The sequence below is a fragment of the Stenella coeruleoalba genome (genome assembly GCF_951394435.1).
Source record: "Stenella coeruleoalba genome assembly, chromosome: 19".
Classification (NCBI taxonomy): Eukaryota; Metazoa; Chordata; class Mammalia; order Artiodactyla; family Delphinidae; genus Stenella; species Stenella coeruleoalba.
Window position 1 is genome coordinate 35,240,995 of NC_137165.1, and position 25,703 is coordinate 35,266,697.

Below are 25,703 nucleotides of genomic sequence, written 5' to 3' on the forward strand. Positions count from 1 at the left end.
TGTTTTTTTACCTGGATGGGGGGTACACGGGTGTTCTTTTATTGTTACTCTTTACACAAATAATAGATGGATCTTGAATGCCCCGTTGATAGCATCACAGCGCCGATTAGTGATGAGCTCTACTTTTCCCCAGGAACTCGGCAGCTTCCTTTTGGTACCCACTCTAAAAGCCGAAGGTGTTTAGCCAGCTGGTAATCCCCGTTTTCCCTGTACTTACAATCAGGGCCAAAACGGTGGTGCTTGGAAGAGTTCATTGCTCCGACCCTATCTGGGCATATTTTTACTGTGATTTTTTTTTTCCTAACCAAACTACTGTAGGTAAATATAAAAGTTGAATATAAACTTTTTCAAGCCCTCAAGTGGAGTTTGCTTACTAGCAAGTAACGGATTATAATTAGCTTTATCTTTTACTCTTGCCTCAGGGCTTTTACTGGGAAACAATTTGTAATAATTGTTATCGTTTATTGGGCACAATCACTGGTCAGGAACTTTACTGTATTTTTTCAAATCCTCAGTGTCCCTAAGAGCTAGTATTGGCATTTCACAGATAAGAAAATCAAGGTTAGGAGGAGGAGTAATTTACCCACATCAAACAGCTGCAAAACAGCAGGACCAGGATCAAAATCCAAGGAGTTTGACTTCAAAGTCCTTGCTCATTTCAGCTAGAGCCAGCTATTTAATTATGCTTTTTTCCCCCATAATTGTCCACTAACTTCATTCCTCCCCTTCTTTAGATGGAACTGTGTAGATGTTCCAATCGACATAAACTGATATATAACTAAATTCAGTATTAATCCATCGACAAATCAAGATGGTACAGGCTTATGTAGCCACTTTTAAGGATGGGTGATCGCACAGGAGAAAATACTAAAAAAAAAAAAAAAGAGGAAATAAAGTCAAATGAAGGGAGTATTTCAAAGATCATAGACCACATGACTCAGGATGTCAGCGTTCCACGGTATTTCCAGTCCAGGTTAGATGCTGTCCTGTGATGACTCAGCATTGTGGCCTTATGTCTAACACGGCATCTACCACACTATTTGTTCCTTTACTTTATGCCCACTATACTGTAAGGGCAGGGACTGTGTTACCAAGACTTGTATTCCTAACCAAATATATAATGTTTGTTAAGGAATATATTTTGTGAAGTTATGACGTGTCAGGCACAGTGCTGGGTACTTATAATCTTGAGACATAGTCGGTATTACCCTCAATTTCACAAACAAACTGAACCTCTGAGAAATTAAGAACTTAAAACAACTGGCAAGTGGGTGGCACCAGTACACCTACTTCCAGAATATATTTTGAGTCAAGGCTCTGTTTGCAAGAACAAAAAAATCACAGGCTTCTAAGTATTTCTTGCACCTTGTAGCAATAGGTCTCCATTTACATAAATTCTGAAGATGAACAATTTTTGTCTCATCTAAAATATTTAAGTTGAAGTCTACCCATCCTGACTCTAGAATAAAAGACTGAGGATACAGGAAATAAATAAGTGTAATTCAAATGTTACTGAGAAAAGGTTATCTATATTATAGTATTACAGTACTGATAACTAACATTCATGTCAGGCACCATTGCAAGTACCTTACATGTATGAAGTCGATTTTTCATTCCACTGTACAAAACTAGCAACTGAGGAAAATCTACTAAGAGTGAATAGTCTCTATCACTGTACAATCATAATCCTTTACCTTCGGCAGAGACCTGCATACTATCTGGATGAAGGGCCATAAAGCCTTAGGAAAGATAAGCTGTAAGAGAAGGGAGCCAGAGGTGGATCAAGTAACAGGAACATTCTTCCTTATCAGGATAAAATGTTTATCACTTTTCGAGCAAAGTCATCTCAAATGGAAAGAGACAGGAAAGAACATGGTTAAATGATGGAAAATGAAGTAAGAAAGGGAGAAGCTGACCATAATCTTATAGCTGCAACATTATGAAGGTAAGGTCTGAGCTACGATAGGGATGAGGTAAAAGATATTTATATATAGATCAAAGAATTTAAAATTCTAGTGAACTTGAATAACCAGCCATATAAAAGGCATCTTGTTGTGGCTCATATCACAAAAGGCCATCAACAAATTAAGAAACAGTGAAATAAAGAGAGCAGTAGGTTTATTCTTGGTAGACAGCCCGTGCTGCTTCTTGTCCATCCAAAAAAAAAAAAAAAAAAGTGGGTGGGAAGGGGCATTCAACCTCAAGACTTGACTTCGCAATGTGGTTCCAAACGCCTCTCCACAGCATACACGACGCGCTCTTCCACACTTGAAGGGAAAAATCCAGTTCCCCACATTTGGGTGTTGTTATTTTTAGCATAAACTTTTGTTCTTCTGTTAAGAAGCATCGCTCTGGATTCAAACCACATGAATGTCAATGAATGTTTTTTCCATTATATAATCATTTAAAAAATCACCTATGAATTGAAACTTGACATGATGCACTGATAGTTTAGGATCATTTTTCACTAGTCCCATGTTCTTGTAGTTGATTTCAAATGTTTGGTACAGGTGATTATAAGACAATGTATTCCATGAAAACAACATTCATGCTGGAATCATAAAATCACATTTGTGATATAGTCTTTTTAGAAGTCTGTTTTTAACTTTTGTCCTCAGGAGTTACTTTCTTCTTGCTGTTCTGACCAGTGACCTTTTTCCTGTGACAATGAAAGGAAAGACCAGTGACCTTTTTCCTGTGACAATGAAAGGAAAGTTGAATTAGAAATTTTTTTTTGTTGTTGTTTTTTTTTTTTGGCTGTATGCGGGCCTCTCACTGTTGTGGCCTCTCCCGTTGCGGAGCACAGGCTCCAGACGCGCAGGCTCAGCGGCCATGGCTCACAGGCCCAGCCGCTCCGCGGCATGTGGGATCCTCCCGGACCGGGGCACGAACCCGCGTCCCCTGCATCGGCAGGCGGACTCCCAACAACTGCGCCACCAGGGAAGCCCTAGAAATTTTAGATATATGTACTTTCCAAAACTCTACCAGTTTAATAAACATTTACTGAAACCTCCTGTATAATCAAGTATACAAGGCACTAGGAACACAAAGATGTGTCTTTGCCCTTTAGAAAACCACATCCAGGTAAGTGAGACAGAAACACCACAGTAAACTACACTACAACATGGTATAAAAGACAGATTCTGATCCTGAATTAATAAGAAGAGTTCACATTGATTAAATGCCAGATACTGTTTATAAGTCGTTTATATGTATCAACTCAGATAGTCTTCCTAACTTACGAAGAAGATTCTATTATTATCCTCATTTTACAGATGTGGAAAATGAGGTAGAGTGGTTAAGTAACTTGCTGATCATCACACACTGGTAATAAATATTAGACATGACACTGGTAAAAATTTTAGACATGACAGTCTGATTTTAGACTTTGGTGAATGGTGAATGCCATCAACTAACTGTTAACACAGGAAAAGGAAAAAAAGTTTTGAGAAAATAATCAATATTCACATACTACAGTACAGTAATGCAAAGTTCTTAGATGTATATCAGTTCATTTAATCCTCCACCAACTCTGAGTGGCAGAGTTGGTATTATTTATATAACCATTTCCATTATATATAGGGGGAAAGAGGCTTAGAGAGGTGAAGTGACTTGTGCAAAGTCACACAGGAAAAGGTGTTATTAGAGCCAGTTATTCTGGCTCCAAATCCAATCTCCCCTACGCCCTACTATACCAGTTTGAGTTTGCAGCGCCTGAAGTGACACCCATTAGGCAACAGGCTTCAGGTTTATAGCTCAGTTGGGAAGCTGGGCTTGAAGATATGGACTTAAGATTTATCAGCATAGAGCTGAGGCCACAGGTGTGGGTAGGATCATTAAAGCAACATCTACAGTGGAAAGGTAAGCTAGATCAGATCTTGTTTGTATGCTATGTTAAGAAGTATGGCCTTTAAATGTAAAGAAAATAGAGACAGAATCAAAGCATCTTAAGCAGGGGGCTAGTGACAAGGTTTGTAACAAGTGTCCTCAAAGTCTTAGCGCAGCTTTAAGTTTTAATAACCTCAGATCATTAAAAGCTACAAACTTACAAAAATCAGCAATTAAACTGTCATTATTTAAAATATTGATTTTATTTTTACAGTTCAACACAGCCATGATCTTATGCTCTAGACAATTTTCGACCTTTGTAAAAACTTTTATCAGCTGCGGCTCAGTGCCTGAAAGGACTGCATTTCCAATCCTAGCTTTGAGATCACCCAAAGAATGAGGTTCTGATGTGTATGCAACAATTCTGCAGCAGCCCACCACAAGAAAAAGTCTTATGAGACAGATAAGGTGACCAAGCAGGGCAACCTTCTCTACCAATCCACTGGTCTGTCACCCAGGAACTGTTGCCACAAAGAATAAAAATAAAAATGTATTAAGAACGCACAAAACTGAATAAGTACCAGTTAAATTAAAATAATCTTTCAAATGATGTAGTTTTATAAGGTTGTAACATTTATTCTTCCCAAGTTATTAAAGCTTAAAACCACCGAACCCTTTGGGACACTCTGTACAGTCTATGTACTGGGGCTGAACATTATTTCCCACAACCAATACAAAATGCCAGGCAGACTCTTTCACTCAGAAGGAAAGTGCAGGTTTTCTCGCCTGGGTTCACCTTGTTCCTTCTACATGCCTAAATTTTACCCATCCTTGAACATAATTCTACTTCCTTGAAACTTTCTGTAACTACACCAATCCATAATGATATTTTTCCCTTCTCTAAACTTCTGTTTTATTTAAAAATTATTATCTAACTTTTCTCATGTATATTAATCTCCTTTCCCTAACTTCAGGAAAGGGGTCGTCTCATTTTACATCCATTCATACACCTCACTACATATTATATATGTAGTAAGACTGAAGGTGAACAGTAGAACTTGGTAAATGCCTACATTTTATATATGTTATATATTAATTGGTACTAATAGAATTTGAAGAGTGTCATTTTTCCTTAAATAGTGGAAAGAATAGTACTGTGAAATCCCCTATGAAATCATGTAGTTTCCTGGCAGTAACAGGCAAAAAAGGTAGTCCTGTGTGTATGCTAAAAAAAAAAAAAACCTATACTTTAAAATCCTCAAAACTTCAGCTAAATGACTACAAATTTACTCAAGTCATACTGTTCAGAGGTGTTACAATGTGCTTCAGCATAAGCCCAAAATCCTACTGAAATCCTGCCCAGAATATGGAGCTTGAAGGAAGACTCCATCAATGTGAGTCAGCAGTCCTAACTACTGGCCTCAGTAGTGTGCCCAGATACAGGCTGTGTGGAGATGGTGGACAGTGCAATTCTAATTCATAGTGAACTGAAATCATATTTTCAAAGATGGAGAAATACAGATTAATATACAGATAAAGAAAAATTCCAAGATTGAATTATCCAAGTTTCCAAATCACAGGCAACCTAAGATATATTACTTTTATTACCTTCTATAATGGACTGTAGACCTATCAAATTCTACTTCTAAAAATCTATCCTAAGGAAAAATAATGCTTACGTTATAAGAATATGCCAGAATCAAACAGTAACTTTTACCATATACTTACCGTTTATCCTTAGCTTTTTCTAAGAAATATTTTGGAGTTGTACTAATGCTCTCCCTTTCCAAAGGCTTCTTAATCATCTTTTTCTTTTGTTTACTGAAAGTTACAAAGAAAGAACTGAATTAACTGCAACTTAATTTAAAAGAGCTAAAACTAGTTTTGGTTCTTTGGTTCACAAAATTCGTTTCCTTCATCCACTTACAGATTTACAGTGACACCACTGTATCCACTTTAATATACTAGGTTACCTAACAGCATCTAGAGAGGTAACCCAAAGGGATGATAAATTCAACCAATTTTTTAAAAGGCACTGATTATGATTAAAATATGTCGTGTGTCACTCTTATATCTTGTGCTAACAAACACTAGAGTTTGATTTTGGCCAATTAACTGCTTTTTATCAGTTTTATGAATTAGAACAAAATCTCAGCATATTTCACTCATGTTGAATAATACTTTAAAAATCTGAATACTTAAAATTTCAAGGATGAAAAACTGGCAGGGAAAGAACAGACAGTATTCACACATATTTAAAAGGAAAAATTTTAATCTTAAAATGTTCTAAAAATAGTACTATTATTAGAACTATAATGTATAAGAGTGTGAAATCAAGAATATATATGTAAAGAGAGAGAGAGAGAGAGAGAAGCTCCAGGTAAATTCAAGATTGTACCTTAGTAGTTTCTGGAAACCTTTTATGTATTCTGGGACAGGACATCCGGCCTGCTGGATAACATTGGCAACACTGAAAAAGGTACCCATAAACGTAAATTTGTATCTTGTCAAACTGATGTTTATGTACATAAACCCTCTGCACAATACAAGAGGAATTAAAACTACACAAACAAAAAAGTAATCCAGTAAAGTGTTCTGATAAATTATTACCAATTATTACCAGATACAGTCATATTGGATTACTGAGAGAACGGTCTGCTGGACTGAAATCAATGTCTTGATGAAAATTTTAGATAGCATCTGTTTCTACTCAATATTTAACAAGCCCTAAAAAGCTACTAAGCCCAGTATTGGATGAGACACTGACTGAAGTCAGAGTCATACTTAAATTTATTAAATGATAAAGCTTGACATGGTCTCAAGCTTCTCATGTATACAGTAAGTCCCCTACAAATGAACCTTCAAGTTTTGAACTTTCAAAGATGTAAACATGCATTCGCATGCCCAGTCAGGTAAATTAGTTCACATGTCTGGCGTACACTGTCATATGCATACATCCTCTACAAGTGGTTGTGCTTTTGTGTACTTTACTGTACAGTACTGTATAGAGTACAGTAGCACAGTATCTTTGTTTCAAGCCCAGGGTGTCCGGAAGCAAGCATAAAAGCAGTGGTGACGTAGCTGGTACTGCTAAGAAGCACCAGCTGTTGTACTGTACTACTGTACTTTTCAAGGTACTGTACTGTAAGATTAAAAATGTTTTATTTTGGGGTTTATTATGTATTATTTGTGTGAAAACTATTATAAACCTATTACAGTACGTACTATATAGCCGGTTGTGTTAGCTGGGTACCTAGGCTAACTTTGTTGAACTTATGAACAAACTGGACTTAACGAACACACTCTCGGAACGGAACTTGTTTGTATGTAGGGGACTTACTGTAGTAACTTATTCAATCCTTACAACCCTTTGTAGTAAATACTATCATTATCCCCATTTTCCAGATGGAAAACTGAGGTACACTGTTGTACCGATATGGGGGTCATCAGATGCACATGCTTGGAGTTGCTGAGAACTCAGGTGAATCTAGGCTATTGGAATGTACTCCCCTACACATCACATGTGAAAATCTGATCACAGCAAAATCAAGGCTGACAGAGCCAAGGCTCAGAAGGCACGAAGCAAAATCTTCGCCAAAACTGATAAACAGAATAAAGTACAAACTGCCTACATCCACAACTCAACTTCATTTGTTAGAAATATGAACTGTTGCCAATTATCATCAGCCTAAAATTTCTGTAGGCCTATCATAGGTTACCCAGGCTTCAAGGGGCTACAACTGAATATTAGAGTGTGTTACTAAAACAGTTTTTCCTCTATGACAGGTGATCCTGGGACTAAACATAAAACTCCAGCTGCCCCTAAGAGTAATGGGAAGAATACACCCATGCTAAGAGATCATTTTGACGGGGCTATAAGAGACTCAGGGGTTAACTTTAAACAATTAATCCAAAACCTTAATATTACATTTTGAGTAATATCAAGTGAAGGCTATTGGGAGAATTCTGTGAGTCTGAAACTTTTTTTTTTTAATTAATTAACTTTTGCCTGCATTGGGTCTTTGTTACTATGCGCGGGCTCTTTTTAGTTGCAACGAGTGCGGGCTACTCTTCGTTGTGCACAGGCCTCTCATTAAGGTGGCTTCTCTTGTGGAGTACAAGCTCTAGGTGCACAGGCTTCAGTAGTTCTGGCACATGGGCTCAGTAGTTGTGGCTCGCAGGCTCTAAAGCGCAGGCTCAGTAGTTGTGGCCCACGGGCTTAGTTGCTCCGCGGCATCTTCCTGGACCAGGGCTCGACCCCGTGTCCCCTGCATTGGTAGGCGGATTCTTAACCACTGTGCCACCAAGAAAGCCCGTGGGTCTGAAACTTAATGAATATTCCATTGTGAATATTTCCAAAATCTAACAATGGAAGGGCAAAAACGAGGCCCTTTGATCATTTTTCTTTTTTTCATGGCTAAGGTTTGTTTGACTAATACCATAACAGAATTTGGGACACAGCCATTTTGTAATTATCCGTTAACTGTGTATGAGAATAATGAATCAACTTTGCCAACTTAATGCTAAATTTTTTCTCCTAATTTACCTTCTTAATAATGGTTTATCATCTTCAGTGAAAAATGTAACAGCTTTTCCTTTATGCCCGGCTCTTCCAGTTCGACCTAAGAGAAACCAGACCATTAAAAAAAACCTACTTTTGGGAGGAATGGGACCTTCAAGAATCACATATACAAATCACTGGATTTTCACAGCACTAAAAACTTGAGCATGCTGAAGGGACTGGTAGTGGTGCTAAGAGAGGTGAGTAGAGGGGTGGGGCACACGACTCACCTATCCTGTGGATATATTCCACTGAGCTGGTTGGAAAGTCATAGTTGATGACCAGGTTCACACCTTTAAAATCGATCCCTCTGGCTAGCAAGGCTGTACAAATAAGAACCCAGATTTTTCCTGCTCTGAAGCTATGGACTGTGTTATCTCTCTGGTTAACAGAACATATATTAAATGTTTTAGTACCACTCTAGGAATGGAAAACAAGTACTTCATAAATTTACTGCCAATTAAAAAAAATTTAGTTGTTCTTTATTGCTTTGAAAGTATGCATTTGACTTTACCTGTTGCTGAGTTCTGTCTGCATGAATAACATCCACATTAATACCTTCATATATGAGCTCATGAAAAAGTTCTTTAGCCCTTTCAATGGACTGAACAAAAACAAGAACAGGTGGATTGAAACCCTAAAAGAAAGCATACATAATCCATAATCAAGAATATAACTGCAGTATTTCATATGATTTTAGTTCATTTTAATTTAGAAATTGACAAATTTCTTAGACCAGAGGTCCAAGCCTGCCTCTGTCTTCCTCACCATCCATTCTCTACAGTGTGGTTCGTTCTCTTGTTGTGGAGTACAGGCTCTCCATCTAATTCCAATAATCTTGTCTAATTAATTCCCCTTCATCTTTCTACAGCAATGGATGCCCACTCTTTGAAATAATCATCTGATTGCTTCTGTGCTTCACAACATTTTTGTTTCTTCTTAAAATGTAATAGCTGTCATTTTTTTAAAAATAAATTTATTTATTTCATTTATTTTTGGCTGCATTGGGTCTTCGTTGTTGCGTGTGGGTTTTCTCTAGTTGCGGTGAGCAGGGGCTACTCTTCATTGTGGTGTGTGGTCTCATTGTGGTGGCTTCTCCTGTTGCAGAGCACGGGCTACAGGTGCATGGGCTTCAGCAGTTGTGGCTCACGGGCTCTAGAGCGCAGGCTCAGTAGTTGTGGTGCACAGGCTTAGTTGCTCCACGGCATGTGGGATCTTCCTGGACCAGGGCTCGAACCCGTGTCCCCTGCACTGGCAGGCGGATTCTCAATCACTGTACCACCAGGGAAGCCCCAATAACTGTCATTTTAATCTGTTATTTATCCTAACTGTGGGTATTCCCCAAAGCTTAGTCCTTGGTTCTCAGTTCTCTCAATATAATCTTTATCTTATCAAGTTCCATAAAATCTCAGTTATCAACCAGCAGCCCTAAGCAAATGATTTTTATTTTTTACATTAATATCATCAAACCCCACCTCTCTCTCAAACCAGCTTTCTATATTTTTGACTGTCAGCATTAGGGCTTAACCTTATTATTTTGGTCCACGCACCCTTTCAGAATCTAATGAAAAAAAGCTATGAAGCTTTCTAACAGGCAACCACACATTCACACAAAATGTTACATATAATTTCAGAAGGTTCACAGAACTCCTGAAGTTTATACATGGCTAAAAATCTCTGGTGTATAATTCCATTTGAGTATCTGTGAAAACCTTAAATTTCCTACTGCCAAATGATATCCTTAAGAACATTAGTAAAACATGCACATAATAGCATTTATTATGTGCCAAGCACTATTGTAAGTACTATATTTCTATTAACTCATTAATAAAACAAAAAACCCCACTCTAGTGTCCTATTCATTAATGCCCCAGTTCTCTAAGAAACCAGGAGAGTGATGGGGGGAGATTCAGGGGCAGATATATACAGGCATACTTTGTTTAATTGCACTTTGCAGATATTGTGTTTTTTACGAATTGAAGGTTTGTGGCGACTCAATGTTCAGCACCATATTTTTCCAACAGCATTTGCTCACTTCACGTCTCTGTATCACATTTTGGTAATTCTCACAATATTTCAAACTTCTTCATTATATTTGCTGTTGTGATCTATGATCAGTGAGTGATCTTTAATGTTTCTGCTATGACTCAGTGAAGGCTCAGGTGTTGGTTAGCATTTTCAGCAATAAAGTATTTTTAAGTTAAGGTATGTACATTGTTTTTTAGACATATGCTATTGCACACTTAATGGACTACAATATAGTGTAAACATAACTTATCTATACACTGGGAAACCAGAAAATTCCTGTGACTCACTTTATTGTGACATTGGCCTTACTGTGGTGGTCTGGAACAGAACCCGCAGCGTGCTGGTGTGGAAAAAGGAGGCATTCAGGGCAGCAGGTAGGTCTTTCCCTGGCCTACCCCGAGCTGGGAACAGAAATCTTAATATATTCTGAGAGGAGAGCCTCTCCCCTTCGAGACAAGAGTTGCTCCAATGTGCTTCTTACTGATTTACCACTGGATTACTAAATATGACGCAGGAATAGCACTCAACCTCCCTTTTTTTTTTTTTTTTAAGTTTCTAAAACCTTTTATTTCAGCTTAAATATGGAAACAGCCAGGGCACGGAGGGGGGCCCACCCAGGAATCCTGTGGCAGGACCCCCTCAATAGCACACAGCTCAGCGACCCAGGCCACAGCACTGATCACCCTACCTGGGGACAGGGAGGAGAGCTGGGGGCCCTGCAGCCAGTTCTGGATGGGAGTTAGGGTGTGGGCAGGGAGAAGCTGGGACAGAGAGACCCCCAAGACTGCCAGCAGGAGGCAGGAGACCCAGCAGAGCCCCAATCAAGCGTCTGCCAGGAAGTTAAGTGCTCATAATAAATCCGTCTTCCAAGGCTAGTCATACAAGTAATTGCTAGTAATATTACACCTAGTAATACAAGGCTTGGTGAACATTAACAAAACTCACGAATGTAGTCCAAATATACCTTTTTAACAAGTTCTCTCATGGCCAGAAGTTTTCCAGTCTCAGACCCAACGAAGAGAAGCTCTTGTTCTACGGTCTCTACTGCAGAATTCCTAAGAAGAAAACATCCCTTGTAGTTTGCAAGAGCCAATTTTTGTTTCCCCCCTTGAATTCTAAATAAATGAAAAAATTTACACACAACTCCAACAGAATGACCTTTTCCACTGTCAATATAAGTACTGAATTATTTATATTTTAACTTAAAGACAAAGTTGTTATTTTTAAATATTTTATTCATTCTTTTTAATCCAAGTATAGTTGATTTACAATGTTATATTAGTTTCAGGTGTATGGCAAAGTGATTCAGTTATGTGTGTATATATATGTGTGTGTGTGTATATATATATTATTTTTCAGATTCTTTTCCATTATAGTTTATTACAAGATACTGAATATAGTTCCATGTGCTATACAGTAGGACCTTGTTGTTTATCTATTTTATATACAGTAGTTTGTATCTGCTAATCCCAAACTCCTAATTTATCCCCACCTCTGCCTTTTCCCTTTGGTAACTGTAACTTTGTTTTCTATGTCTGTAAGCCTGTTTCTGCATTGTAAATAAGTTCATTTGTATCATTTTTTAGATTCCACATATAAGTGATATCATATGATATTTGTCTTTCTCTGTCTGACTTACTTCACTTAGTATGATAATCTCTGGGCCCATCCATGTTGCTGTATGGCATTATTTCATTCTTTTTTATGACTGAATAATATTCCTCTGTGTGTGTGTGTTTAAGTGTGTGTGTGTGTGTACACCACATCTTCTTTACCCATCATCTCTCAATGGACATTTAGGTTGCTTCCATGTCTTGGCTATTGTAAATAGTGCTGCTATGAACACTGGGGTGCATGTATCTTTTCGAATTATAGTTTTCTCAGGATATATGCCCAGGAGTTGAGATTGCTGGATCATATGGTAACTCTATTTTTAGTTTTTTAAGGAACCTCCATACTATTTTCCATAGTGGCTGCACCAATTTACATTCCCACCAACAATGTAAGAGGGTTCCCTTTCTCCACACCCTCTCCAGCATTTATTCTTTTTTCTTTTTTTAATTTTTATTGGAGTATAGTTGATTTACAATGTTGTGTTAGTTTCTCTAGCATTTATTCTTTGTAGACTTTTTGATGATGGCCATTCTGACTGGTGTGAGGTGATACCTCATTGTACTTTTGATTTGCATTTCTCTAATAATTAGTGACGTTGAGCATCTTTTCATGTGCCTACTGGCCATTTGGATGTCTTTGGAGAAATGTCTATTTAGGTCTTTGAATGTTTTGTTATGATTATAAAAATGTTATCTCAAGAAAATTAAAAAAAATAAAGACATAAACAATAAAATTACCCACAATTCTACCATTTTAGAATAAACTTCGACATTTTGCTGTGTTCTAGTCATAAATTTTCATGTGTCTAATTACTTACAGAATCTTTCTAAAAGTAAAATTATTGGGTAAAATGAGAACGTTTTAAAGGGGGTTGTTACAGATGCCTAAATTTTTTTCTTAATGGTTAGCAAAGGTTTATTTATTGACAAACAGTTGGGGTGAGGTATCTTTAGGCTTTATTAACACTCTATACCATGTATAAATACTTTTTCCATTCTGTTATCTGCCTTTATAATTATGTTTATGGTTAATCTGTTCTATTTTTCTTTTTATACACAGGAGTTTTATGTTGAAAGTAGACAGGATATTCTTTACTGTTTCATTTGGCTTCTGTTTTACTTAACATGGTACTACAGGCACCTTTTCATATAGCTACAATCTTCACTCTGACCATTTCATGCGTTGCATTATAGTATATCAAGTGGCAATATCATAATTTCATAAGACTTTTCTCTATCATTTAGCATAAATGCTCCCCAAAATATTTTTAAAAAGCAATTATAAATCAAGTGGCTCAGTAACATCAGCTTCCTTCTCTGTGGCCCTACTTTGTTAAGCCATCAACGAGATTAAATCCTTTGGGTGGCCACAGAGCTCATGTCATACTTTGTGGATTGGAAAAACCAACTAAACGCATGAGGATAGGAATATTAATATGACAATATGAGAATCTCCCTTTGGATTATTCTAAAATAGAAAATGCTTAATCAATCTTGACTTTAAAGAATATATTTCTTTCAGTCAAACTCTTTTTATCAATCTTAACCCACACAACCTATCTCTTTTAGTCTAAAATAATGACTTGTGTTTTTTTAAAAAATGAGTGGGATAATGTGGAAGAACAATTACCTTGCTCCAATAGAAACAGTAATGATATTATCCAAGTTGAGTCTGCACCACTGCTCAACATCATAGGCAAAAGTTGCACTGAACATAGCTCTTTTGACCTTGTGGGATGTGCAGGCCAAGAAAATGGAAGCCAGCTGGTCTCTGAACCCAGTTTTGCCATCTTCAAACAGTTTATCTGATTCATCTACTACCAGCCATTCAACACTAAGAAATAACAAAAAAAAAACTTGTGGGTATTGAACTGAAAGATCCAAGATGCTCCACTACCTGTGGGAACAAATGAAGAAGTCCAACCACAATGATGCTTCTCAGATCTACATATCATACCAGAAAAAGTATAAGAAAAATAAGCAAGAAAAAGGTAAAAACAAAATAAATATAAATTAATGTACCTATTCCATTAGCCCCAAAGATATGAGGTTCCACTGGCAATGACAGAAGCTCAGATAAACCTTATGAACGCCATCACCATTGCTGAAAGATGTGAAAATTTCTAGGCGAATTCTGTACTAACTGCTTATCGGAATCTGTTAACTTTCTTCCAGACCAGGATAGTTACTTTTCTATGAGTTTAATGAAAACCATTTTTCTCAGCATCAACATAGCAAGCTCCAAAGAGCAATAATACAAGTAACTGAGGACAAAATATAATCAATTTAATGAAAAACACACATAAAAGACATTATTAAAGTAATGTACCTTGTTAAGTCTATTCCCGGAGGATCTTGCTTTAATAAATAGATTAGTCGATTTGGAGTAGTCACAAGAATATCTGTAAGGAAAAATAAATGGTACAAATTGCAAAAACAACATTCATCCCTCTTGAATTAGGGGATTAAGTCTCCTGAATTTCCGTTAATAACCTCAGGTGGGGAGAAGTGGTTATATGCACTACACCACCAACAACACAATAAGCTAATATACATATTTTTTAAATCCATCATAGCACAAACTACTATATCCTTACTCTCCTTTTATCTGATTTGCTTTCTCAGCTTCTAAGAGGCAAGAATACTATAATCCACCAATTTGCTTAACAAACATTTGTTTGTTTTTCAGGAAAATACTTTCCTTAAATGCAACTTTACTCAGAAGCTCAAGATAAAAGACAAGTAAAACAGATTCTCTGGCTGATCTAAGAGTAGGGATGTAAATCAATCTTATCTGCAGAATATTTCCATGGCAGATTAACAATCAATAGAATAAGCAGGGATTCTCAACCTCAGCACTACTGGCATTTTGGTTCAGACAGCTCCTTGTTGTAGGAGGCTGACCTGTGTGTTGTAGGATGTTTAACAGCATCCCTGGCTTCTGTCCCTATACTAGTAGCACCTCTCCCCAGTTGTGATGACTTAAAATGTCTCCAGATATTGCCAAGTATCCCTGGGATAGAGGGTGAGGTGGGGGTGAAGGGCAGAATCACCTCTGGTTGAGAACCACTGGTATATATTTATATATCTACTGGGTGGGGGTGAGGAGGAGATCTCTTTCAGCTTTTCTAAAAATCCAACTAACTACACTTGAAGAACTTCTAGGTAGCAATTAGGATACTTGTAATTTCTAACTCCCTTACATCTCAAGCACGAAGCCCCTTACCAAACTTCTTAGATGATTTAGGTCCAAATTTCTTGGCTGCAACTGCTGCTTTGTGGATCATGTGTATCCTGAATCCTGTTCCCTCAGATATTTTTACTAACTCTCGGTGAATCTGAAACAGAAAATGATAAAAACATTAGCTGCTAAAATACTTGGATAAGATGTATAGTCTCTTTTTCATTATTAACAAAATAAATCTAGTATCAACTCATGAATACCTGAAATTAAGCCCATAATAATCTGTAGATTAACCTGGAATCTCAGCATTTTGGAACGTCAATACTAAGTAAGATTCAGTAGTTTCTTCCGGTCTAGTAAACTAGTTCCAAGAGATAAAACCAAAACTCTTCCATTCTGTTACATATTGTTTGTAGAATACAGTACTGTTACAAAACTATTTCATACTTAGCATGTATTTTATATTAAGCACATTGGGAGGGTAGAGTGGATCATTGTATAGTTTTACTTTCTCAAAAACTGAGATGAGGTTTCATTTTTCTAGGTGAGGAAAAAAAGTTTTAGAGGGGAACTATATATGATAGTAGCCTTCCAACTTCAAGGATCTTAGAGCATATACCAAAGTATAAATGTTAAGAACAACATATTTTATAAAACTGAAAAGACTTAAAAGACTGGCCCACATGCAGTAAGACACAGAGAAGTGTGCTTTGAACAGAATATGTGACCATGAGAAAGACACGGGCCTTACTCTTTTGGACCTTTCTATTACCCTCAAATAAGAAAGATGACTGACAAACACAAACACAACCTCTTCAGAAAGTACCAGTCATACCTGGCTGGCAAGTTCTCGTGTTGGTGATATAATCAGGGCTCTGAAGCCTTTGTTTGTGGGTTGTTTCAGGTGCATTAAAATAGGAATGCTAAAAGCCAAAGTCTTTCCAGATCCAGTAGGAGCAGAAGCCAGAAGTTCTCGACCCTAAAAAGAGTATATTAAGTAAGAGTACATACATTTTTCAGAGCCCAGTCAAATAATGCTACCAGCCATAAAAATAACAAAATTATACATAATAAATCCAAACACTCACATTTCCATCACTCTTCTAACTTCTCCGATATTTGCTTTTCTACCCACCCCTGCTACAACCGCCCCAATAGAGTTTCTGAGCATTATTACTAAAGTTCATTTGAACTGGGTAAAGAAAGTAGATAACTAAAACCCAAAGATGATTCACAACCTTATTTCCATTATTTCAATTTTTCTTTCCCCTAAACCTCTTTATCAAAGCAAAATTACAAAACCAACTTTTTGACCTGATATCTGCATTGCTCCATCCTTAAAGAAGGTTTTAATAAATAACAGAATGGCTAAAAGTAAGAAATAAAAAGTGGTGAGGGCCTCCCTGGTGGTGCAGTGGTTGAGAGTCCGCCTGCGGATGCAGGGGACATGGGTTCGTGCCCCGGTCCGGGAAGATCCTACATGCCGCGGAGCGGCTGGGCCTGTGAGCCATGGCCGCTGAGCCTGTGCATCCGGAGCCTGTGATTTTTTTTTTTTTGTCACTGTGATTTTTAAAGCTTTAAGTTAAGGTCACTACAGAAACAACCTTAAATGAAAACTAAAAGCAAATTTACTATAATGTCAGTCAACAACATCATTCAAATATATTCTTATTTCAGTTCCCAAAGAAAATGAAAAGGGTTAGTATGGATGAGGAGAGAGGGAACTCATATCCTTTGGCTACTAGAACTGAAGGCCATCTTGGTTATGTTGGGGAAAAAAGTCAGCTCTCACCACTACAAAAAGAAACCTCAGAAAAACTTAATTTCCAAAAGTCTAAGTTAACTCATACCTCTATCAACAACACATAAACAAATTATGGTATATTCATACAACAGAATACTACTCAGTAACAAACTACTGATATATGCAACATGGAGGAATCTCAAAAACTATATTAGAGTGAAAGAAACCAAAAAGAGTAAATAATGAATGATTCCACTTACATGATTCTATAAGAGGAAAAACTAAAACATGGCAATAGAAACCAGAAAAGTGCTTACCTCTGGGCGGGGGTCAGGTGAGGACTGAATGGAAGGGGTATGAGAGAACTGGCTGGAGTGACAGAAATGCTACACATCTTCACTGAGTTGATGGTTACATAGGGTATGCACTGTTGAAACTCAATGAACTGTGCACTTAAAATCTATGCATTTTTTTGGTACTTAAATAGACTTCAATAATAAAAAGTACTGGGATAAAAACAAAGTCAGGTTATATACAAGAATTCTGTATTTCTGAAATAGTTCTTGAATATTACAAACTAAATCATGGATGAAAAAACAGAACATAGTCCCTATCCTCAGAAGATTAACACTCTTAGTTAAATGGAAGAGATGAATATAATTAATGCAAATCCATAGTAAAGTGTAAGACAAATGTTGCAAGAAAAAGAAAACACATGGAGAACTGGGTGGTAGGGGAAACAGTGTTGGTAAAGGAAAAAGATCACATCTAGCAGTAGTGATCAAGACAAATCTTACGGAGGCACAGGTATTAGAGACGGACCTTGAAATCAAGGGTAGGATTTCAACAAGGGGAGATAAGGCAGAAAGGAACATTTCAAAGACAGAGGAAAGAGAATGAACACACACACACATACACATGCACGCATACTCACTTACAGGCCTTCATACTCACATGCAGCATAACTGGAATGGTTTGCATTTGGATTGGCGTAGGTATCTGGAAGCCTGCATCTAGAATGTTCTGAAGCAGTCGAGAATTGATTTTAAATTCCTGGTCAAGTTGCTGAAATGTAGCAATTGGGTCAGGAAGATCAGTTCCTTGGACATGAATTTTATGTTTATTCCGGAAGAAGTTTATCTGAAAAGTGAAATAAAGGAGTCGCCATGAATGTGGTCAAATACCATGTCAGATGTTGTAAAGCAACAGTAACGGTTTCTGGGATAAGCTTTAGTAACATATGAAACTTTCTGGTTAAATTCCAATCCCTACAAGATACAGATATTAGGTATAATTCGTGCCCTTTCATAGAAGGAAGACCTTCATAACAATGAAACCTATCTATCCACACTTTCCTCATATTAATGTCAATGTCATGAATAATGTGTTATTCACATTAATGTGCTACTGTCACAGTCACAATCTTATATAAACTTCTAGAAGGCAGGCACTGAATCAATCTATTGTCTTTATGTGGCACTTAGCAGACAAGTGCCAATGCTTTTTAATGATTACCCTAAACTCTACTTATTAAGACTGAGTGCCAAAAGCAGAATCAAGTGATGCTGATTTTTTTGTTTTCCCATTCTCTGATCCAGACAGCCAAATTCTAGATTCGGGATTACTAACTGAGCCGAACAATACTCTCCATCTGCAATACAGCAGGAGAGCAGCAAACACGACAACGGCATATTTGTTGTTTCTTCTGAATTCTACTCCTCCTAGTCCCAAGTCATAAAATAGGTTTCTTAAGAATTCTAACTCTCAAATCCCTGTCGGAGGAAATCCTTCTAAACCAGTGTGAGCTTAACATAAAGGAGAAAGGGGGCCAATTTCATGTTTATCAAAAGGGAGTAAGAAATTTTAAAAATTTAATTCTAAACACATCATCAATTTGGACCTAAGTGTCAAAATTTCAAGATACTTTCAAGAATTTTAAACTTTAAAAATTTCAGCCACAGCACAAACACTACTTTGCTTTAAGTTTCCATTAAAGTAAAATCTAATCTAATGTAAGTAATCTTCTAAACAAAACCATACTCGCTTTTACCACCAGAATAACTCAAGGATAGCGAAAAAGTCATTAGGCCAGAAACACAATTGGGTGAAACCATTTTTCTAACCTTTTCTTTTCTGAGCTGCTCCAACTTTCCTGAAGTTAGTTTATTTTCTCTTTTAACTTTTTTATCTTCAATCTTTGCTTCCACAGATGATATCCACTGTATAGTAGAAACTTCTTGAGACGTAATTTCTAAAATATATTTTTAAAAAATTAAAAGATTTTAAGTGCAGCATTCTTAGGTGGCACACACAGGCCATACCTTACCTTCACACTAAACAAAAGAAAAAGTACGAGTGGTTGCAACTAGATGAAAGAAAGTAATAGGAGGTATAAAAATTGGGAAAGGAGGGCTTCCCTGGTGGCACAGTGGTTGAGAGTCTGCCTGCCAATGCAGGGGACACGGGTTCGTGCCCCGGTCCGGGAAGATCCCATGTGCCGCGGAGCAACTAAGTCCATGCACCACAACTACTGAGCCTGTGCTCTAGAGCCCGTGAGCCACAGCTACTGAGCCTGAGTGCCACAACTACTGAAGCCCGCGCGCCTAGAGCCTGTGCTCTGCAACAAGAGGAGCTACCCAATGAGAAGCCCACGAACTGCAACGAAGAGTAGCCCCTGCTTGCCGCAACTAGAGAAAAGCCCGCACAGCAACAAAGACCCAAGGCAGCCAAAGATAAAAATTAATTAATTAAAAAAAAAAATTGGGGAAGGAGAAGCAAGTTGTGTGTTGGTAAAATCAGAGCTCTGAAGCTCACTCTTTCCTTTTTCTTCTTTTTAGTTATTTCAGCTTTGTAATATGTACCTAAATGTACACTTGAAAACAATGAGGGATTAATTCAAAAACTATTTAAACAATAAGAGATGTCAATGAGGCAGCCAGCTTTTCTATATCCACAACCAGCTAGAAAATAAATACGATGCAAGAAAAGATTTCACTTATAATAGCAATAAACACAACACAATACTTAAGGACTACTCAATATTATAAAGAGAGCAATTCTCACTAAATCTGTAAATAACACTACCTCAATGAAAAGTAATGATAGGATTGTTTTGGTAACTGGAATAGCTGACTTTAAAGTTTATATGGGAAAATAAATATGTACGAATACCTAAAAAATTCTAAGAAGAGTAATGAGCAAAGACTACTTCTGGAATTTCTTTTAAATTTTTTCAACTTCACCGATGTACAACCAACACAATAAACCGCATATATTTAAAGTATACAACTTGAGGCGTTTTGACATTATGTATGCACCTGTTAAACCACCACCACATTTAAGACTATTTCTATCACTTCCCAAAATTTCCTTGTGGCCCCTTACAATGCATCAGTCCATCCCTAGGTAATAACCTGTATTCTTTCTTTCTTTCTTTCTTTCTTTTTTTGGCTGTGCCGCACAGCATGTGCAATCTTAGTTCCCTGACCAGGGATTGAACCTGTGCTCCCTGCAGTGGAAGAGCAGAGTCTTAACCACTGGACCACCAGGGAAGTCCCCTGTTTTCTGTCACTGTTGACTAATTAGCTTTTTTTTTTCCTGGAATTTTATATAAATGGAATCATATAGTATTTAATAAATTTAGTCTGGTTTCTTTCACTCAGGATAGTTATTTTGAGATTCATCCATGTTGGAGCATGTATCAATAATTTTAACTTTTTATTTACAAGTAGTATTCCATTGTATGGATATACAATTTGTCTATCCTCCGCTTACTGAAGGACATTTGGGTCATTTCCAGTTTTTGGCTGTTACATATAAAGCCACTATGAACACCTGTGTACAAGTCTTTGTGAGGACACACGTTTTCCTTTCTCTTGGGTAAATTCTAGGAGTGGAATAGGTGGGTCACATGGTAACTGCATGTTTATTTTTTAAAAACTCCTTTTCAATTTCTACCAGAAAAGTCTACTAGAGTTTTAACTGGGTTTGCACTGACTCTATAGATCACTTTAGGGAGAAAATATCCAGTTGCCCAATCAATAAAAAGAGTATGCCATACCACTCTACTGGAATTTATAAAGTAAGGCCACGTTAATTAACACAAGCTGGTACTGGTGTAGGAATACAGAATTAGAAATCAATGAAATAGAATAGAGTCGGAAGACCCAAATATATATGGGAGATAAGTTACAATAAAAGTTGTATTTAAATCCAACAGGGAGAAGATGTAATATCAATGTATTAGGACAATTAGCTAGCCATCTGGAAAAAAATTAATTAGTCCCGCATTCATTCCTTATACCAAATAAAATCCCAGAGGGTCAAAGATTTCAATATAACAAAATGAAACTACAAATAAGAAAACATGGGAGAATTTTTGAAAAATAAGCTTAATGCTTAGAATGTAAAAACAAACCCAAAAAACCATAAAGGAAAAGATAAATTTAACGCATAAAATGGCAACAAATAAATAAATAAAGACGATAAGTGACAAACTAGAAAACATATCTGTATACATAGTATGCTAGAATAGAGCTAACTTCCTTAATATATATAAGGCCTAACAAATTAAGAAGAAACAGATGAACAATGTTAACAGTAAAACGGTGCAACAGTACGTGAGGAGGCAAATTAATATAAAAAGGAAACTCTCGTACATGGCTGGTGGGCATCACCAATTGGAATGACTTCTTTTTTTGGAAAGACTTTTTAAAAAAATAAAATTTTGCTCCCTTTTATGAGACAGTTGGCATTAATAGACCTGAATCATTATTCATCCACAAGATCTTGAATTTTCCAATTAAAACTATATATATGTCTATCCACACTTGTTGCTAAATGGTTATAGGACATATCTGTGTGTTTCTGGCTGCCCAGGAAAACAGGGCAACCTAAGCTTGTGTCAGGTCTTTTTTCAATTCATCTCGGTGGAAGGCTTTATTAAACTTCCTTGTAGCCAGGAAAGTAACATGACTTGTTAACTATGAAATTCCACTTCTAAGAATTTATCAGACAGATATACTCGCACATACACACAAAGTAAAACATTTATTGCAACGCTGTAACAGTAAAAGTGAGGAAACAAACTAAAAGTCCATCACATAGGAACTTGTTAAATCACTTATGGAATGGACAATGGGATACTATGCTATGTTAAAATGAACAAGGCAATGTACTTCCTACTCATTCCAAACAATCTCCAAGATATATTGTTTTTTGTAAAAGGAGTAGGGGTAGGAAAGGTTCAGAACAGAACAGCATACAGAGTACACTATCATTCACGTTTTTTAAGCGAGGTATAAATACATGTGAATAGAATATCTCTAGGAAAATACCTAAGAAATTGATTAACAGTGGTTGCCTCTGGAGAAATAGGGGACTAGAGACAAAACAGTGGAAAGAAAATTTACTTTTCACCATTGTATAACTTTTTAAAACCATGTGTAAGTATTTAGTTTATTAAAAAGGTAAAATGGGGCTTCCCTGGTGGCGCAGTGGTTGAGAGTCCGCCTGCCGAAGCAGGGGACGCGGGTTCGTGCCCCAGTCTGGTCTGGGAAGATCCCACGTGCCGCGGAGCGGCTGGGCCCGTAAGCCATGGCCGCTGAGCCATGGCCGCTGAGCCTGCGCGTCCGGAGCCTGTGCTCCGCAAAGGGAGAGGCCACAACAGTGAGAGGCCCGCGTACCGCAAAAAAAATAATAAAAAAAAAATAAAAAAGGGTAAAATGGCTAGGAAACTTAATAGATGTAACAGACAAAGAAAAAAGGTAAATACTCCTATTTTTGAGTACAGAAAAAAACCTTGTGAAAAACAGGCAAGATGTAAAAACAAACAAGTCACAAAACTTGAAATGTAAATATCCAACAAAGCCTATGAAAAGATGTTCAACCTCACCAGTTATCAAGAAAATACAGGGGCTTCCCTGGTGGCACAGTGGTTAAGAATCCGCCTGCCAATGCAGGGGACACAGGTTTGAGCCCTGGTCTGGGAAGATCCCACATGCTGTGGAGCAACTAAGCCCATGCACCACAACTACTGAGCCTGCGAGCCACAACTACTGAGGCCGGCGAGCCTAGAGCCCGTGCTCTGCAACAAGAAAAGTTACCCAATGAGTAGCTTACGCACTGCAATGAAGAGTAGCCCCTGCTCGCCGCAACTAGAGAAAGCCTGCGTTCAGCAACAAAGATTCAATGCAGCCAAAAATAAATAAATTAAAAAAAAATACAAATTAAAAAATAGTTTCACTCATGAGATTGGCTAAAATGTTAAGACCAACAGTATCCAGCATTGACATGGCTGTGGGAAGTCATTTTGTATCTGTTCAAAGAAAGAAGTGTGCATATCCTTTCACATAGTGAATTCACATTTAGGATGCTAATTACAGAAATACAGCACCTGTACAAAAAGATATATGTACAGGTATCTTATTGTAGCAATATTCGTAATCACAAATACCTGGAAACAACCTGAATGCCATCAACTGACAAATAGCTGTATACTGTCTGAGGTGTAATCATAAGCTTGCATAATTTCTGTAATTGAAAAAAGAAAAAAGAAAAGAAAACACATCAAGCACTAACCTGAAGTCATCTTCTTCCTCTTTTTCTTGTTCTGCTCCCTCTTCCTTTCAGTTAGGCTCTCCTCATTTTTCTCTTCATCTTGTAGTTCCTGATGAGTTCTTGATGATTCACTCTCACCTGGGACAGACTTCTTGTTTCCAAAAAAGTCCAGTCCCTGTAGCACCTCCGAAGAATCAAAGTCATATTTCCTTTTTCCTATCTAAAACCCAGAAAATTTCAAATGAAATCTATAGACAGACTGGCACTGTTTTCACCCTAGCAGTGTTGGCAGTAAGGGTGTGGGTACAATGACTCCCCATCTTTTTTATCTTTCACCAAATATTTGTTTGAGCTGACAAGTGTGTGTTTGGGCAAATGGAATCCAAGATGATACCTTTTCTGACCTTATAAAAGTAATAATAATAGTCATAATAGCAACTAACACTTATAAGCATAACACATGCTGTCAGGCAGATTTCTAAGCATGTTTAGATATATTAAATTCCTTCTTCCTTCAACAACCCTAACGAAGTAAATAGCAATATTACAGATGAGAAAATCGAGGCATTAAGAGGTTAAGTAACTTGACCAAGGTCTCAAAACTAGTAACTGGCCGACCCAGGATTTTACCTAAATAATCTGGTTCCAGAGTTCAAACTCTTAACAACTACGCTATGCCGTCAGACAGAGAAAGAAGAAACACACGTGTTGCACACACACACACATGTCCCTAGTCCCAATACCAAGAAATCTTGATATTCAAGATTTTCCACAATTGGGCCCTAACTACTCCCGATTTATCACTCACTAATTCCCTATGTAAGATCTCCCATTTCTAAATCGCTCTTCTCATTGGTTACTTAACACGCCATGGAGTTGCGGGAATAAAAAAAAAAACATGCCCACTAAAGGCATACGCATGCCAAGACAAACCTGGAGAGACTACAGTGAAATCATCTGTTCTCTCCGTTTGGGATTTTTCAAATTCCTTTCCATCAGTTTCGGAAAAAAGATAACTTCTGAAAGTAGGATTCTAACTGTGCTTTGAATAAACTCAGAAAGGAGGCCGGGAGGAAACGTTTCCTTGCTAGACCCAACAAAGTCTACAGAATGATGGGAAAAAGAGTTCATTCAGAAGGCTGCAGTAAGCTGAACGCCAAGGGAGGGAAAATGCCCCACAGCCAGGCCACGGGGTCTCCGAGTGCCGGCTCCCCCAGCAGCCAGTTCCTTCTCCGGCACCTGCCCCTTCTCAGTTACTCAGGCTTCTGACACCTTGCACACAGTACCTTGAATCGGGCAGCGTCCGCCGAGAAGCGTCTCACGTCGAATTTGGCCCCCGCGCCGAGCCGGCGAAACAGATCGTGAGCATCCATCTTTTCCCAGAAAGCTCCGCGGTCCCACAGCGCCTGCGCAGAGGACTCCCCTCCCGGAAGGCTAGACCTTGGGCGGAAGTGGCTCCGGGGGGCGGAGCTTGGCGGCAGTGAGAGTCTGGGAGTTTTTATCGTCTTACAGTGCGTCGTTTTTTATTTGTTCTTTAAAAAAGTATTTATCAAGATCCTCTTAAGCCGGGCACTGTTCTACACTTTTAGGGATAGTTTGGTAAACAACACCCCAGGAATCTCACCTCGGGAAACATATTTTAGTGGGGATGGAAGATGTTAACAAATAAATAAGCAGAATAATTCCTGAAAAAGTGCTATGAAACAAAACAGTGTAATTGATAGAGAAAGGGAGAGGAGCCACTTTTAGGTAGGTTAGTTAGGTTCATTCTGATGAAGTGATATTTGATCTAAGAGGAGGCAGCGTTTCCCAGATATGGGAAACAGCATTCCAGACACAGGAAACATTGTCTGAAGAAGGAAAAAGTTTTGGAACATTGAGAAAATAGAAAGAAGGAAGGCGAGGGTGACTGGAGCCAAGTTGCAGTGAGGGAGTGGTACAGATAGGGTTGAAGCGACAAGTGAAAATCAGATCTCATAGGCTTTTTTTTTTGCGGTACGCGGGCCTCTCACTGTTGTGACCTCTCCCGTTGTGGAGCACAGGCTCCGGACGCGCAGGCTCAGCGGCCATGGCTCACGGGCCCAGCCGCTCCGCGGCATGTGGGATCCTCCCAGACCGGGGCACGAACCCGTGTCCCCAGCATCGGCAGGCAGACTCTCAACCACTGCGCCACCAGGGAAGCTCTCA

At 38.0% G+C, this 25,703-nt stretch overlaps 1 protein-coding gene across 4 annotated transcripts; it reads right to left on the reverse strand.

Moving 5' to 3' along the window:
* Positions 1 to 1,487: 1,487 nt before the first annotated feature.
* Positions 1,488 to 24,928, reverse strand: DDX52 (DExD-box helicase 52; the record flags this gene model as incomplete). Of its 4 annotated transcripts, none has more annotated exons than XM_079903561.1 (15): positions 1,488 to 2,659; positions 5,557 to 5,649; positions 6,227 to 6,298; positions 8,375 to 8,450; positions 8,620 to 8,770; positions 8,904 to 9,026; positions 11,382 to 11,472; positions 13,661 to 13,864; positions 14,360 to 14,432; positions 15,257 to 15,368; positions 16,050 to 16,193; positions 17,913 to 18,098; positions 19,082 to 19,209; positions 23,538 to 23,736; positions 24,803 to 24,891. In XM_079903561.1, 15 exons carry the CDS (start codon positions 24,887 to 24,889, stop codon positions 2,602 to 2,604), a joined length of 1,797 nt encoding a protein of 598 aa, XP_079759687.1. In that variant the 3' UTR covers positions 1,488 to 2,601. The 4 variants fall into 4 exon arrangements, with proteins under 4 accessions (XP_079759687.1, XP_079759686.1, XP_079759688.1 ...); XM_079903560.1 differs by having other exon boundaries at positions 1,488 to 2,695; XM_079903562.1 differs by lacking the exon at positions 1,488 to 2,659 and adding an exon at positions 3,837 to 4,349 and having other exon boundaries at positions 24,803 to 24,928.
* Positions 24,929 to 25,703: the final 775 nt, after the last annotated feature.